This window comes from Uncinocarpus reesii, genomic scaffold (genome assembly GCF_000003515.1).
Source record: "Uncinocarpus reesii 1704 scaffold_2 genomic scaffold, whole genome shotgun sequence".
In the NCBI taxonomy this organism is placed as follows: Eukaryota; Fungi; Ascomycota; class Eurotiomycetes; order Onygenales; family Onygenaceae; genus Uncinocarpus; species Uncinocarpus reesii.
In genome coordinates this window covers 2,797,605-2,813,632 of record NW_003052499.1, presented here as the reverse complement: position 1 = coordinate 2,813,632, position 16,028 = coordinate 2,797,605, and the positions used below count along the sequence as shown (strand labels likewise).

The 16,028-nt window shown below is 49.3% G+C and overlaps 6 protein-coding genes and 1 non-coding gene across 7 annotated transcripts in view; 4 read left to right on the top strand and 3 right to left on the bottom strand.

The window, feature by feature from the left end:
• Positions 1 to 399: 399 nt before the first annotated feature.
• UREG_03932 (uncharacterized protein) lies at positions 400 to 2,030 on the bottom strand (the record flags this gene model as incomplete). Its single annotated transcript, XM_002544369.1, has 5 exons — positions 400 to 556; positions 633 to 756; positions 831 to 1,048; positions 1,130 to 1,964; positions 2,015 to 2,030. The coding sequence occupies 5 exons, from the start codon at positions 2,028 to 2,030 to the stop codon at positions 400 to 402; spliced, it is 1,350 nt and encodes a 449-aa protein (XP_002544415.1).
• A 3,126-nt stretch (positions 2,031 to 5,156) lies between these two features.
• Positions 5,157 to 6,244, top strand: UREG_03931 (uncharacterized protein; the record flags this gene model as incomplete). The annotated part of the gene is made up of 2 exons (XM_002544368.1): positions 5,157 to 5,993; positions 6,083 to 6,244. 2 exons carry the CDS (start codon positions 5,157 to 5,159, stop codon positions 6,242 to 6,244), a joined length of 999 nt encoding a protein of 332 aa, XP_002544414.1.
• Positions 6,245 to 6,309: 65 nt separating this feature from the next.
• Positions 6,310 to 7,155, bottom strand: UREG_03930 (uncharacterized protein; the record flags this gene model as incomplete). The annotated part of the gene is made up of 3 exons (XM_002544367.1): positions 6,310 to 6,353; positions 6,704 to 7,014; positions 7,118 to 7,155. 3 exons carry the CDS (start codon positions 7,153 to 7,155, stop codon positions 6,310 to 6,312), a joined length of 393 nt encoding a protein of 130 aa, XP_002544413.1.
• Positions 7,156 to 7,703: 548 nt separating this feature from the next.
• Positions 7,704 to 9,401, top strand: UREG_03929 (uncharacterized protein; the record flags this gene model as incomplete). The annotated part of the gene is made up of 1 exon (XM_002544366.1): positions 7,704 to 9,401. One exon carries the CDS (start codon positions 7,704 to 7,706, stop codon positions 9,399 to 9,401), a length of 1,698 nt encoding a protein of 565 aa, XP_002544412.1.
• Positions 9,402 to 10,421: 1,020 nt separating this feature from the next.
• On the top strand, positions 10,422 to 10,543 carry UREG_08027. The gene has a single exon. It is a non-coding gene; the product is annotated as a tRNA-Leu (tRNA).
• A 1,425-nt stretch (positions 10,544 to 11,968) lies between these two features.
• On the bottom strand, positions 11,969 to 12,880 carry UREG_03928 (uncharacterized protein; the record flags this gene model as incomplete). The annotated part of the gene is made up of 2 exons (XM_002544365.1): positions 11,969 to 12,254; positions 12,678 to 12,880. The coding sequence occupies 2 exons, from the start codon at positions 12,878 to 12,880 to the stop codon at positions 11,969 to 11,971; spliced, it is 489 nt and encodes a 162-aa protein (XP_002544411.1).
• A 1,885-nt stretch (positions 12,881 to 14,765) lies between these two features.
• UREG_03927 (uncharacterized protein) overlaps positions 14,766 to 16,028 on the top strand; it is a gene marked incomplete at both ends in the record, with an annotated part of 2,196 nt that continues 933 nt past the window's right edge. Inside the window, 5 exons of the mRNA XM_002544364.1 lie at positions 14,766 to 15,045; positions 15,108 to 15,224; positions 15,284 to 15,506; positions 15,555 to 15,895; positions 15,981 to 16,007. Coding sequence (XP_002544410.1) covers positions 14,766 to 15,045; positions 15,108 to 15,224; positions 15,284 to 15,506; positions 15,555 to 15,895; positions 15,981 to 16,007 — 988 coding nt within the window. The remainder of the gene's footprint in view (positions 15,046 to 15,107; positions 15,225 to 15,283; positions 15,507 to 15,554; positions 15,896 to 15,980; positions 16,008 to 16,028) is intronic.

The following is a 16,028-nucleotide window of genomic DNA, read 5'->3' as shown; positions in this document are numbered from 1 at the left end:
GAATGTGATGGGACAGAGGTATTCCTGTATGGAGGGATGTATGCATACATACGTGGGAGTAGATTATTTATGCCCGCAAGAGTTGAAGAAGGGGATCAGTTACCTGCTGCGACTCCACCTGCAGGGTCCCCTTCTGAAAAGCGAAGCTCAAAAGAAAAAAAAAGTCAATAATTATCCATGTTGAAGGGATGGTGTCATTTGCTTGGCTTCAGGGTGCGCATTCACGAGAGGCATAAGAGTGCTCATGTGAACAGAGAGCGTTGGATCCAAATGTATACTGGTCTGTGCTATACGCCTCTGTTATCTACCAGCATCCGTCATCTGCATACAAAAATGTCTCAATACTGGCACCAGTGAACGCTCTCCTAGAACCGGAGGAGCTGGGCCTATCCCCCCCGTTCAACTCCAACAACAAGGCAGCTTCTGGCCTCCTGGGACAAGGCGCTGGAAGACACGATTGGGGTCATACTTGCGTGCGATTCGACGTAACTTGGCGACATTCGTTGCTCCATAGCTGGCAATAGCTGGTTGATCGTATCCAGAGAATGTAACCATGCTGCCAGTTTTAATGGTTAGATATCTAGGGTGATATTATGGGCTAGAAGGATAAGTTTCACGCAAGAGACGCTTACATTAACGGGTGAAGCACATTGCGGCTTTTGGCAAACTCGATCATCGATTCGACGAACTCTTTGTGAGCAGGGAAAACCTTTGCGCGATCTTCAAGATTGTCGAATGTGACGCCGAAGTAAATGACTGGGGTGGTCATATGTTATTAGCTTTTCGGCCACCGTAGTTTCAAAGAGCCACATTAGTGAGAAAAGGCATACTTCCTAGCGTTTTTTCCTGAGGACCTTTCTCCAATCCAAGTGCGTTTCCGCCCTTTGCAACTCCCTGTTGGACCTGACGGGGAGTAATCGGCATGTTCCCATGGTTTCCGTAAAATCCGGGTACGTCTCGGTATTTCTCGAGCCACTGGCGATATTTGAACCAGACGTCTTTATAGAATTGTGCATCGGCGTACACTGTGAAGACGCGCTGTTCCTGGCTACATTCAGAACGTTAACCAGCCGATCCCAAAAGGCGCCATGATAGAGAAGCACTTGGTAGATAGCTTGATTTAACTTACACAAGTCCATCCGCAAAACCCTCATTAAGTTCGGTAGCAAGATCACCGTAGGTTCTCTTTTTAAGGGTGCTTTTCGTATGCGGAAGTTTGACCCATGGTTGCATAATCTCCGGAAGCTCGTCAACCGCGTCGTTATAGGCAACCGGAATTGTAGCGATAGTTTCATTCATACTTCCATTGTAACCATATTGAGGAAGAGCATGCGTAAGGACATCATCCACAGCTTGATGCACATGGTAGTCGTAAATGACGTCTGCAAGCTGATCGAGCGAGGACGCAGGGTACGTAATTTGGCCCCCGTAAATAACCCCGGGAGTCTCAAAGATTGATAGGTGGTAATGGGTAACGACGCCAAAGTTGTTGTTCCCGCCCTTTAGCGCCCAGAATAGGTCAGGGTGACTGGTTGCATTTGCGTTGACAACCTTGCCGCCAGCAATGACGACCTCATAGTTAACCACGTTGTCAATCGTGAACCCTTCTCGGTTTGAGAGGAACGAGATACCGGCGCCGACCGCCATCCCTAGACCAACTTTGTAGAATCGCCCAATAACGGCAGCTACATTGTGAGGATCCAGCGCTTCGTATACCTTGCCGAGCTGTGTGCCAGCGCCAACGCGGACATAGCTATTTTCCATATTGATATCTGTCGAGTTCAACCGGGCCAGAGACATCATGATACCGTCATTAATGTTGGCGGCGCCTGGGATGGCGCTATGTCCGGCACCTTTGATAGCGAATTTGCAATCATTCTTTCCCAATAGGGCGACGGCTTTAGAAACATGCGCAGTTGTGCCGGGTAGAAAGACGCAGTTTGGATCAAGCACGGCGGTCGAAGCTAGACTCCGTTAGCTGCTTTGTGTCTCGGATCGGGGGACGATAAATAACCAACACCAAAAGTCATTGTTCTCATACTCCCAGGTCGGAGACTGGCTACCAAAGACGTTATCCGGGAACTCTTTGGATAATATTGAGCACTGTCCCGGAGCCGGTCAGTCTTAGAGCTTGTCTGTAGCTTTGTGAGAGGGTACACTCAACGCATTCTAGAGTTGGTGCCGCTGCCACTGTGGTAGCAAGCGTAGCGCCAATCACCGCGGTAATGAGCACGGACGAAATCATCTCACAAAAAAGGTGACCAGATGATAGATTTGTATAACCACCGGTTAAACTGAGATATCCAAGGAATAGATGCGTGTTCCATGAGATATTCTGGGACAGATACCTGACTTTATAAAAGCGAGAACAAAATGGTCAAGGAAAGCATTGCCAGTATTCTGACGACCGAGTGCACGCCCTGTGCGCCCTATAGATACGGTCAGCTTCCTGACCACCTCTGGCCATCATTGCCTATGGGCATGGTCAAAAAGTTGCACCAACATGCCACCAATGGGCGCGCCCAGTAGGGAAAACGTTTGGCCATTTCTTCTCATTCATCGTCATCCAGCTTGTCATTCAAGAATGTAGTCCGATAGAAAGACCGCGAAAACGCGTAATGCAGACCCTGCGGACGGGGCCAAGCCTCCGCCCTTGGCTGATCGCGGAGTTCCGCCAACCCTTTTAGTGGGTCTTCCGAGGCCAAGAACGAGTGGAACCAGTAAGCGGACCGGGCCGGGAACCTCGATCAACCGATGTCTCTCAAGTTCTGCACAGCGATTACTTCATCCAAAGGCCGATACGGGGTGGTCACACCGGAGATCCGTTATTTAGAGTTGGAAGAGCGCGGTTGGTATGCGGTGAATTTCGATGCCGCCTAAGGGCAAAGGGGGAGCGCCTGAACCTGTAGTCTGAGAACGTTCTTCTGACTGTGCACTTGGACCAGAAGAAAGGCGTAGAAGTCAAACCTTACGGGGATGCTTTTTCTCAGAACTACTCTTTCGGGTCTATCAACGTCTTTCAGCCACGCTCACTATTTATCGAGACGAAACACGCTGATCCTCCAAATCTATTTCTTCGTCGGCATAAACCTCTTCGTCGATCCAGCAACGGTTTATCTGTCTCCTCGTGGCCTCTCTTGAAGCATAGCGTAAAGCTGCTTGGACGCCGGCGTCTGACAGAGCAAAAACGTAGCAGCTTCGATGTGTCCGTTCTCCGCAGTATAGGAAGGGTGATTTGCCCCCAACACACTTTCTATCTAGTGTAAGCCAGTAGCTAATAGAATCTCAAGCGCAGCGGTATGACTACCGTGTACGGCGAAGGAGGCTATCGTTTTGTCCCTGCTCAGAAAACCTAGATCCACCCCTGGCCCTCCTGAGAGCACCTTGACGATTTCATCATGTCCTTCTTTTGCAGCATATGCTACAGGCATGCGTCCATCCTCGTCGGCAGCTTGCGGTAGCACCATTTTGCAATGTTTCCTAAAAAGCGTCAAGGTCTCCGTTCCCGGCAGCATGCGGTAACGGGCTTCAATATGCTCTACTTCCTGCTCCAGGGCCAAGCCAGCCCCGTTTCGCAGCCAGGATTAATGTGAACCTCCCCCAGACATCTTGCGCCTTACCAGCTGAAGTATATAATATCGTTCCGGTGTGGACTGGAAGCTACGCTCGGTGCTCAAGCACCTACGTATCTTGGCGACTACATTCCCCTCACTTTTGTTCTTTTGTAAAGCAGTAGACATTAGCATGTTTAGAGAGTCATTAGATCTCATCTTGCTGCTGGGTTCGGGTCTCAGTTTCTGGTGATAGCAGTCCTCAGTTGTCGGAATGTACCTGGCTCTCTTTTCACTCTTGATAGCGGCAGAGTACCATATCAACAATTCCTTCGAAAAGGTATATTCTAGAGCGAGGTAACCCCAAGTTACACTGCGTCGTGGGCGTAATAATCGGTTTGGGGCACTGAGATCATGGACAGCCTCCAGGACTTTGGGGCGACCAAGAACCCGCGCCACCGTTAATATACAGACATCGCGGTTCGTGGACGAGCAGAACTCAGCCTCAACATTTCCGCTATCAGGGAAGGAGTCCCGCAGACGCGAATTGCAGACACCGGGGCAGTGATCGCGTCCAGACGGGCCATGGCGAAGATAACAAGTTCTGTAGTGCTCAAACAACCGCTCAAATACCGTCTCGCCCGTTATTCTCCAAGAAAGGGCGACAAACGGGGCAAGATCAGTCGCAAGATTGTTCGCAAAGTCATCCCACCAGTTCGACAGCGTTGCCTGAGTGGCTGGAAACTCTGAGTAACTATCTTAACCACTGACCTTGTCGAAGAAGAGCGAAACCGGCGAAATGAGGGCTATTCGATACGACCGCGTTTCAGCGAGGCAGCTCCAATCTGCAGAGATGGGCAAACACTGCCTTTCGGCGCCGCTTTGTTCCTCCATCCCAGCGCCATTGCGCTTGGTCATTGACTGCAACAGAAAGTATATGCTGAGTGGTCATCATGGGGGCTACCGTATGGATCAAGGCCTCGTGGGCAGTGTTTCGAGCTTGCCGTTCGTGAGGGTTTGATAGGCACGATTGTTCTCCAGGACTCAACAGCATCATGGCGGTGACGATGAGGCTCGGCGTTGAGTAAAAGCAGCACTGAGGGCAAACCTAAATCAGCGAGCGACGTCGAGCTAGTGAAGCTCGTCAAGAGATCCCAGTCGATGGAGGATCTTTTTTTTATTTTTTCACACTTCTCTGCAAGTGCATTTGTCTCCTCTTCTCGCTCACATCTAAGGGCTGAGAGCAATCTCAAAATTTGACAAATATGTCTTCAGACTCGGAGCAAGTCCCCTCTCCTCGACAGGGTGGAAATGCCCTGAGCTGCCTACAGTTCCTAAGGAGGCCAGACGCGACATTGCGCTGCTGGAGCGCGAATTTCTCGATGCAGAAGTTCGAATGTGTATGTTCTTTCGTCGTTGCTCCTTTTCTATTTCACGCGCGCTATTTATTCGCCTTTTCGTTGTTAGCGCGTCTCTTATTTGCAACTATTCATCGTGCCCATTCTGCGTATCGTTACAGCCTCGCTAGTGAGGAAATAAATAGGAGGAATATGATAAACTAACAGTCTATCCGAATTAAAAACAGTGCGTCAAGCCATCCCCGTGATGCGCCCATTGTACGCTCGCCGACACTCCCTCGTCAATTCGAAGCTTCAACACGCGGACTTTTGGCCACGGGTTTTCGCCAACTCCCCCGCCGATATTGACGAATACGTGCGTCCGTCTGATGCGCAGGTCATTAGTGCGTGTCTGAAAAATATCACCATCGATCGGTTTGAAGTGAATGAGCGCGGCGAGGGAGAACCACGCAGCGTCCGCTTCACATTTGAGTTTGACAATGGCGAAGACAATGTGTGGTTCGAGAATGATAAGCTGGTGAAAGAGTTTTATTGGCGAAAGGATATTATGACCGCGGTCAGCGGAAAGAAGAGAGTCTGGGAGGGCATGGTTTCGGAACCCGTAAGGATAAATTGGAAGGAGGGAATGGATCTCACGGAAGGGCTCCTGGATGCTGCTTGCGACTTGGCGGATGCGGAGAAGGCTTTTATGAAAAAGGAAAATAAGCCCAAAGCAACGAACGAGGACCGCTTGAAACTGAAAGAGTATGAATCCTTGGTAAGGAAAGTTGCGAAATTCGAGGCTGAAGTCGCCAACGAAGGAGAAGGGGATGATGAGGAAGGCGAAAGCAGCCCAATGGCCTTGAGCTTTTTCGCCTGGTTTGGATACCGCGGAAGAGACGTCACCGCTGAAGAATCTGCTCGCGCCATCAAGGAAGATAACGAGAAGTGGGACAAAATCATCAAAGGCGAAGAAGCGTTTGATGAGGAGGACGAGGAGGATGAAGTCGAGGAGAACACTCTGGCCGATGCTGAAATCTTTCCGATGAGAGTCGTTGGCAATCTCCCTTGGCGAAGACCTCTGGCCCAATGCCTGAATATTATGGTAGGACGGCTACCTGTTGTCGTCGATCTGTGCTTGCTACAGCGTAGTGCAATCCTACGACGTCGTTTCTGATTTCGATTCCGATATAGAATTCGGAGACATGGAAAATGACGACGATGAAGACGATGAGGACGACGCATCTGAGGATGAGCCGGAGCGTCCTCGCAAGAAGGTCAAGACGTGATTCCGTTGACTTTCTCCGCCTTCTCCCTGTACTTGCATGTAATCTAAAGCACGATGACCAAAATTAATAGCAATATCAAAACCATAATTAAAACCGCGATGCAGCAGCTTGACATTGTATCTTAAATCAAGATCAGCAGAGACGTCTTGTAGCGGAATTTGGAGGAGCGGCACCAGCTTACCTTCATTTCTCCTAATTATATGTCCCACTCTCCTCACGCCGCTCTGTAGCTTTCCCCCAACGCGATCCGCCAGGGTGTCCACATCCTTTAATATCTCTCCTTGCTCCTCCAATTCTCTTCCCATGTCATCGGCTTGCTGTCTTAGGTTTCCTACAGTCCGGAACACGCCATCGAGCTGTTCATCCTGTTCATGCATCATCTCCAGCTGCCTTTGATGCTCCATTTCTGCGTAATAGTCGTCATCGCGGTCTTCATCCTCTCCCAGTAGGTTGTCGAAATCGGATGGGTTAGGTAACGCGCTTCTTCCGCCACTACCAGCAGCACCACCAGCTTGGCCTTGCCTACCCCCTATATTCGAAGCAACCGTCTTTTGCAGCTCCTCTCTCATCCCTTCGATTTCCCTTCCGACATCCTCAACCAGCCTCCGCCGCCTCTCCACCTCATCAAGCTCAATGCCATATCGGTATGGGTCGTTTTCTACTACACGCACGCTGCTAACAAGGTCTTCAAGGTCTGTGCTTAGTTCTTGAAGCGTGGATTCGAGTTCTTCTCGTGCTTGTAGGAGCTCAGGGTTGGTAGGGGAGGTCGCGAGGGAGCGGATGCGCTGGTATGAGGAGAAAAGTGGGCGGGTAGTATTAAGAGTGGAAAGGATGTCTCTATAAAATAAAACTTGATTAGCGTTCTTATAATGCCGGACAGCCACATAAACTGGCTCTCTGAGTGCTTCCAACTGGTTGAGATACTATGTACAGTACGTACGCTTGGACTTGAAGGAAAGGGTCGCCATTAGCCTCCATACTAGGAGATTCAATACCGTGGAGAGGTTTATAATGCAAGAAAGATCATCAACCTTCTATATTCTTCAATGCTAGAGAGCTGCTATCATTCCGGGAGTCGTCCTGCGACATTGATAACACCTTGAAGATGACGCTGTTTAGGGCCGGGGCTTGGCGGTCGGGATGCTCAACGGTCTTGGCGGATTTGGAGACCGAAAGATTAATTCTCGGAATTTCTCAGTGACGAGGAGTCATGCTGGAAAATTCATATATTGGCCTCTTCAGAGTTCCCTTCTCTTCCAACACCTAGTATTAACGGGGGATTTCAAGCCTGTTGTTAAATTGATTATTCTGGTTTTTAAATGATACCCAAAACGCCCCTCCCGCTTTCAGACGAATGGAGAGATGCCGATAGCTATGTGGAATCTCTTCTATCGTTCGCAACTTCATCTGTCCTGTGGTCAAACCTTTGTGGTGGTATTCATATTCTAGACTTTTTGACCCGTCAACCTGATATATACTCCACCATAATTCCTACTGACTGGCAGGAGTTTTTTGACAGCCATGGCATGGGAGACATCCTAGACCTCCTATTGAGAGAGGACATCGAGCCATTCCGTGGAGATAAGGTGGACAGTCAGGTGTCCAGGGAAAATGGAGAACCGAACGTTTGGAGAGGCGGCTTGAGGCCGCCACCGTCACTTGTTGAATACATCCATGATATTCGCCGCCATTCCTTAAGGCGTGACTTTATATCCAAGCCCGAACGACTGGTCGAGCCTATTCCACATACTGTTGCGGTTGGGATGAAACCAAAAAAGCGCCATGAGGTCGAACATCTCTCTCATTACGTTGCGTCGCTGACCGAGGATGTAACTGCCACCAGGGGGGAAAAGGTCTCTCATATCGTTGATTTTGGATCAGGGTTGAACTACTTGGGAAGAACTCTTGCCAGTGCGCCGTATAATAAAGATATCATTGCCATTGAGCGAAGGCAGAATAATATTACAAGTGCAAAGGGAAAAGACATTCATGCCAAGTTAGCGAAGAAAACCGTCACCTTGCGGAACAAGAAGGAGTTCAAGGCCAGGCTAATGGGGATTGACCCCGACGAACTAGATTCAAATTCTGGAGTCTCAACGCCGGACGGTGTAGCAATCAATCAGGACGAAGTGGCAACTGTCATAGATGTCGTCGAGGAGCCCGATGCCAATCCAGGCCAGGCTAGCCCCAATGGAAAATCGATATTGGGGTGTATGCATTACGTCGAACATGATATCCAAGATGGGTATTTGGAACCCATAATACGCCATATAGTCGAACCTTCTAAGGACATCCCAATGTCAGCTGTGGAAGATCAAGATAATACCGCAATCAAAAGCCTCAAGGCGCTCAATCTCATGCCAACTGAAACGGCTTTATCTCCTTCCTCCTCGCAAGTAATGGTGGTATCACTGCATTCCTGCGGTAATCTGGTCCATCACGGAATTCGGTCCCTGGTTATGAATCCATCCGTGGTTGCGATAGCCATGATCGGCTGCTGCTACAATCTCATGACCGAACGACTCGGCCCGATGACTTACAAACTTCCCATCCTCCGTTCTCTCCATCCTCGGCTGGAGAAGACATCTACAGCGTACGATCCCCACGGATTCCCTATGTCGCAATGCATGGAGCAGTATACTCATGACGGCGGGAACGGGATCCGGCTGAATATCACCGCGAGGATGATGGCTGTGCAAGCCCCGTATAATTGGGGTCCGGAAGATAGCGAAATGTTTTTTACTCGCCATTTTTATCGTGCGCTTCTGCAACGAATCCTTGTGGACTATGAAGTTATTCCTGTTCCTGGGTCAGTGCAGGACTCTGCTTCTGGATTGGCGAATACGGGTGACACACCGGGAACTCCTCTTATCGTCGGCTCCTTGAGAAAGTCGGCTTTTGAATCATTTTCTGCGTATACGCGCGCCGCCATATCAAAATTGATACACGACCCTCAGCATGGAGAATCGATTAGGCGCAAGGTCGCCGGCATTTCCGATGACGACTTGAACGAATACGTTAACAAGTACAAATTTGCAAAAAAGCAACTCAGCATCGCATGGACGTTAATGGCCTTTAGTGCCGGGGTGGCTGAATCGATAATAGTGACTGACCGATGGCTCTTCCTGCGTGAGCAAAAGGTGGTGAAACATGCCTGGGTCGAGCCCGTTTTCGAATATGCGCAAAGCCCCAGAAATCTTGTTGTTGTTGGGATCAAAAAGTGATTCGCGGCTCCCTGGTACGTCGCAGCAACCGTGCCCATATGGGATTTGTCAACCTTGTGCTTCTTATAACTAGAAGTTAGAGACAGGCCTGATCCCCATTTTGCCGGTACCCGTTTCACTATGTTCAGGCTCGAGAAGAGTTGTAGTATGATCAAGTTCATGGAGCAAGAGTGGGGTATGGAGAACATATATCCGCCACAACTTTTTGTTTGTGCGCGAAAATGCATGCATGCAGCTAACTCTGTAAAAGTTGTACGACATAATAGGCAATTGCACGAACAGCGCATGGTACCCATCATGTTGTGAGTCGGTGTTATGCTTGGTGGCGTTCCTGATATATATTGGTTTTTGAAGCATACCCATTCTAATGTTAAAGAGCAGTGGATGATTGTGTGTGTCTGCCCATCGAAAACTAGGCAAGCGCTAATATCTGCGCAAGTGTTGAACTTCAAAGATGTCGTACGCCTGCCTGATGTGGTCCGGCAGGCCTGATGCATTATGCTTGGAGGATTTGAAGGCTTTTTATCTAGAACAAGCCACCAGTATCGTGTACTTAATTCAGTACCTATCCGCCGGATAAAGTTATCAGGGATAAAATGCCAATTGAAAAATAACGCGGAATCAAGCATCAGAGATTATAGTTCAAGGGTAGACTGCCAGACAGTCTTCGTTGGCTCCGTGCATGCAGACCTACGGAGTAGATAGGTAGGCAAGTCACAGCTGTTGTTCCTCCGCCAAGAAGCGTTGGGCGGGATTTCCTCGTGGCACACGTGACGTGGCGGGATCCCGAGGTCAACGGAGCGGAATGTCACCGCAGCAGGCCTTCAAAGTCAAGTTTGATAGACGCAAGGTATCGGAGGAGGAATTGCAAAATGAAATCTATTGTGGAATAATTGAGCGGCTTTCATTCAACATACTTCAGACAGGGAGCTGAATATGAAAGCCAGGAATCTTTCGGTGGCAAATTAAACTGACTAATTGGTGCATATTGGTAATAAAACTCGCTGGAATTGAAACCAAGGCAAGATGACCGAGCGGTTAAGGTGCCAGACTCAAGCGTACCCAAGTTACCTTGCCCATCTCCCAAGATGGTGTGTTTTCTGGTGGGGCAACCCGCGGGAGTTCGAATCTCCCTCTTGTCAAACACTATTTTTTTCAATCTGCTCTGATGACAAAATTTACTTGTCATGATGCTGTCTCTTTTTGCAATGAAAATCAATCAACCCCACGAACCTGGGGGAATGCTAACTGCAAGGTCCCGAAAGACAATGTACTCCATATCCATCACCCAGACTCTGCATTTTATCCCGCACTTACCAACTCCCCCCAGGCAATAATGTAGTAAGCGTAGAAGAAACCGATCGGAACAGCGGGGCAAAACCCCATCATGTTAATGGCGTAGATAGGCCCCCTTGATTCCATGTACTCAGATGGAAATGCAACCCAATAAGCAATTCGCCCGGAAAAGGAAGTAGGCAACGCATGGGCTGAACATTGGGATCTTTGTCCGATGAGCCAGTTATCCGTTGGATATCAATGATGGGTTATCATCAACAGTATCCGTGGGTATTGTTGGGTGTGATCCACATTATAAAGAAATTGAGTAATGGAAACTTGGAAGGTTGTCTCGCAAGGGCTAGAAGGGCGGTTGGCTTCTGGTCGGTCATCTGGATTATGATAGCTCTCTGATAGCAAAAGCCCGTAATACCAGCTTCTGGGAATTAAAGTCGAGGCCTTTGAAGAATACTGAAGGCCTTTTTTTGAATCCAAACCCATCGTCGAAAAGCCCCATCCTCAAAGTGAAAGCAGCTGTTAACCTGCTCCTAGGCATTTACTAGTGTTGCTGCTAAAACCAAAGGAAAGGATTCCCAGCTAGTTGTGACGCGTTCATCGGGTTCTCCGTTTATCGACTCCTTAAATCTCCAACGATATCCCGAGAGCTTGGTTCCCCTCAAGCTTCGTGAACGATGTCCATATAGATGGGCACCCCATGTTGTCGCAAAAGTCCAACTAGCCAAACAGCGTGGCGATAATTATAAATCTTTGCGGGCCATTCAGGGTCGAGCTCACCGACTGAGATCAAAACAATCAAGCCCCCTGGCTCTGACCAGGGTTTTAAAGGCAATCTTAGAAATGCTCAAGGTCCGAGAATCTCAATTGAAAAACAACCACTGCCAAGACACCGCGAGTTACTGCGGGCGCTAGTTAACTAGTTAGTTGGGTTTGGGGAAGTTCTGGGGAACAGACCAAAAGGAATCGCCATTAAAAATATAATAGCCGCCGTTGGGCAGTCGTAAAATACGACCTTGGAGGCAGACAACCTTCTCGTTGTAGTTAGTTCAAAGACATCTGGGGATTTTCTTGGAAACCATAGCCTGGAATATCCTGTTCTAAGCATACGCGATATGTTGGTTCAGATCTCCCCTTGTTTCCCCGCCACACGTGCCATTCCATCACGAGGACACGCCACGGACGAGTTGGAGAGTCGGGCTTTGAATGGTTGGCTTGCGACAATTTTTTTCCTATCAGAGAGCTGGTATGGTCATCAAAAGAAGCCAATCTGACAGCTACTGGTCGGGAAATGCGGAGGTGGAATGATTGTCTCCACCAGCAAGGTTTGGGTGAGTTGTTGGCCAATTCTGACCTGTCATTGGCCATCTAGAGTAGGATTCCGCAAGAAGGCCAAAGCGTGGTTGCAAATCTCCGAGTTGGGCCTGTTGATCGATGGAGTGAAAGCGTGCATCGCATCCCTTGAGCTCGAGAAACAAAACATCGAAGGGCATCTTGTCATGTCGTCCAGAAAAGCCAAGACGAACGACACGTGAAGCGATTACCGGTGCCCAAAAGTTTAGCCTGTATATGAAGGGGTATAATGACTTCCATCCAAGGAATATCGGGCTGAAAACAGGGCGCAATTCCAAACCCCCGGAGGGCCATATCCCGCCAGATGTTGTTTTTCCACGTGGGGTTGGAAAAGCTGAAGCGCAGGTTATGAGCCCGTTTGACGACAGCTCATTTGGCCGATAGCTTTACAACCTAGTACTGTCGTAACAGTCAATGCGCAGGTTTGGTGGTAATATCCCCAGTGACCTAGAGCTCCGCATTTGGGTGGGAGTTTCGAATTTCGCAAAAAAGCTGCACCGCAGCTCAGCTTGCTTGAGACTCAGATATTACCAACTGAGAGTTTGACTTCCGCAGGAAGTTATGCATCTCCTGCATCTCAGCGTCTTCCACAGAACTGCGAGGTAAGAGTTTCAAGGCGTTGAGGCTGCTGACTTGGCAAAGCTTAGGTGCGAAGGGCCGTTGAACAGTTCGCTCCTCCTGCGTGCGAAGTGTCCGATACGAATCAGGTAGTGGTGCTTCGTTTCGAAGGCCGGGAAACAGGCCATGGCTTGGTCGGCGTTGAAGCCATCGTCGTTTCTGATATCGAATGGCCTTTTAATCGAGTCCCACCCCTTCGTACTCGGAATTACCGCCATGATACCGTAACTTTGGGGGAACTGCACGCGGCGCCGCTAACCGTCTCTGGCTTAGGCGGAGTTCTTGGGTATGATCACTAAAATGCGCCAAGCCACAGCAACCTTAATCCGTCAACCTCCCTTCTTCGCGGTCCTGACCCTCATCCTCTTCTTGACTCTTCTGCTTCTGCTTCTGCCCTCGAGACGTTCTGGCCCATCCGAGCTGGACGCTTCAGGTCGCTGTTCTCGACTTTCGACCGACGGTTATTACTAAACAAGCGTGTGCAGCGTTGTAATGGGACGTGAACGGACAGCTTTGCCAAGCGAGAGGCGATTGAGATGTGGCTGCTTAACGTGCTGATCAGGGAGATCGCATGTTGGCAGCGGGGCGACAATATGCGACTAGAAGCTCAGTGGAACAAATTTAGCTTCCCTGGATCCAAGGTCGATGGTCCAAATTCCAAAACTTTTCGCCAGCGCCGACCGGGGTTCTCCAGACTCAACCCTCAGGTATCAGCGCCCCCAACATGTGACTCGGCTTCAAGAGCCCTCGCATTTTCCCGGTCACTTCCCCTTCAACGGAGCAAAATAAGAGGCGAAAAGAGGATACACTCCCACAATGACCGCCAAGGCTGTGGATTCCTTGAAATCTTCGAACTCCTTCGTCGATATAATAATATTAATAATAATATCATAATAACCCTGAAAAGAAAAGCCTCCAATTCCATGAGAGCTTCCCAGGGCAAGAACTTGTTCTGGAATAATCCTTGACCCAATCCAGATAAACAGTGAGCCTCCTCTTCCACAGGGTTACAAGGGTGCTCAACCTCCTGTCATGCCTCAGCCAATCATGACCGGCTTATCCCAAGACTCCAGATTGCTTTGGTGGTTTTAACGAGATCTCATTTTAACGTCACACGGAAACTGACATCCTGAACAGGGTGCCTCTGGGGAAGATCTATTATTGGTTGGAAACGCCAGCTTGAAATCAGATTCAGATACGACGCAGATGCATCTCTCTCTTCAAGACAAGAAGAATATTGGGCTGTACATGGTCATATGCGAGACAACTCGGCGACCTCATCCGTATTCTCTAGCACATGAGTCCTCTTTGCGAAAATGAGATTCGAGACCTCCCACTCTAACCAGCAAAATTCCGGGACCTTCGTCTTAGTGTGGTCTTATACCATTTGCCGAGCTATGCCTGCTGGTTCAACAGTTTGATTCTTTTCTCTTTCTTTTCTCACAATCATTTTCCTTTCAGGAACTCCCTGAAAAATTCCCGGTGTCTAAGGCTTGGCGAAGATCCGTTCCGCCAAGTCTCCGCCAAGTCATTGGCGAATCCACCAGCACGCTATGTAATTTACCACGACTGAAGGACATTACGGGGACCGCGAGAAGCATTCGCAGAGAAAATCATACTCTCTCCGCTCTTGGCTTTGCAGGGACACATGCGGGACATTTTGGACTGGGAAGCATCGCTTGGCGCTTTGGTGTCCACTGGTTGGGAGGTGAGATTTTCTGTACCGTGTCCGTCGGGGCCATTAGAAGGGAATTTATCCCACGCCTACTACCTCTCTTAGCCTGGGCGTCTGGGTAGTTGGAGAGACGGATCCCACCCCAGTCAGGTACCCCCAGACAGTTGCTCAATTTTGTGTAGTGGCAAGGGATGATGGCAAAATCGTCTCGAAGTTTTCCTGCGAGAATCCTTTTGAACCAATCCACGGCTACAAGCGGGGTTGCATCGAGCCACCCTCGCACGATATGTGGCACTATGCTTACCCCGTACATATAGAAGGGAGCTTCCCGCTTCCTGCGCCAGAATTTATCTGGTCCTCAGTCTCAGGTGTTGATTCCCCCTATTCAACCTGAGCCAAGGGCACCTACTCCCATCCATTCGAAGACAATGTCAGCTCCGGAGCCAGTCCACGTCGACCCCCACAAGGGTGGTGACGGTCACCTACACCTTGCCAGCGTTCTCGATGAGAAGGAAATGTCGGTACAGCTTGGAGGCGGAAGTCGCCATGGGAGCGATGATGAAGGCGTGGGCCTTCGTCGAGAGATGCCCACCGACGAAGAAATGTTGACCCTGCGCCGAGTTGCAGACAAGATCCCCTGGATCACGTTCAGTATTGCCTTTGTCGAATTGTGCGAACGGTTCTCCTACTACGGCACAATTAACGTCTGTATGTAGCACATCGTGGCCTCATCAGCATTGTTTAGGAGTTATTGACAAATGGCTCTTCAGTTACCAACTTTATTCAACGTCCCCTTCCAGAGGGATCAACGACAGGTGCCGGTGGTACGGACAGGATCTCGGGTGCTTTGGGCTTGGGTCAGCGCGCATCGACTGGTTTAACACTATGTAAGTCGCCTAGGAGGTCCAGAGCTCTATATTTGAATACTTGCTGATTTTTCAAACAGTTAACCAGTTTTGGTCTTACATTATGCCATTGGCTGGTGCTTGGGTCGCAGATCAACACCTGGGCCGTTTTAAGACAATTATGTATTCCATCGGTTGTGCATTGGTCGGCCACATTATCCTCATCATCTCTGCAATTCCTCCGGTGATTGCCAAAGGCAATAGCGCAATCGGTGCGTTCGCTGTTGGTATGATTATCATGGGTATCGGAACTGGAGGTTTCAAGTATGTCGCTCGTCCACCAACCCAGTACTGGTTACTAACGGATTATAGATCCAACATTTCCCCCTTGATTGCAGAGCAGTATACTGAAACTCACCCGTACATCTCTACCACGAAAGACGGCGAGCGAGTCATTGTTGACCCTGCAGCAACTGTCTCCCGTATCTATCATTACTTTTATCTCATGATCAATATAGGTGCCCTTGTTGGTCAGATTTCTATGGTTTACGCCGAGAAATACGTCGGGTTTTACTTGTCTTACACACTACCGACGGTCATGTTCTGCCTTTGCCCAGCCGTTTTATACTTCTGCCGCAATCTATACATTCTCACACCACCGCAAGGTTCCGTCTACGGCAAAGCAATGAGGGTATGGGGTTTGGCTATGAAGGGTCGGTGGTCGATAAACCCCGTAAAAACGTATGTTTTGAAAGATTATGCCAATAATTTGCAACTTGAGATCTAACTGTCCTATAGTTACCGCAACTTCCAGGACCCGAACATGTGGGAGGCAGCAAGGCCAAG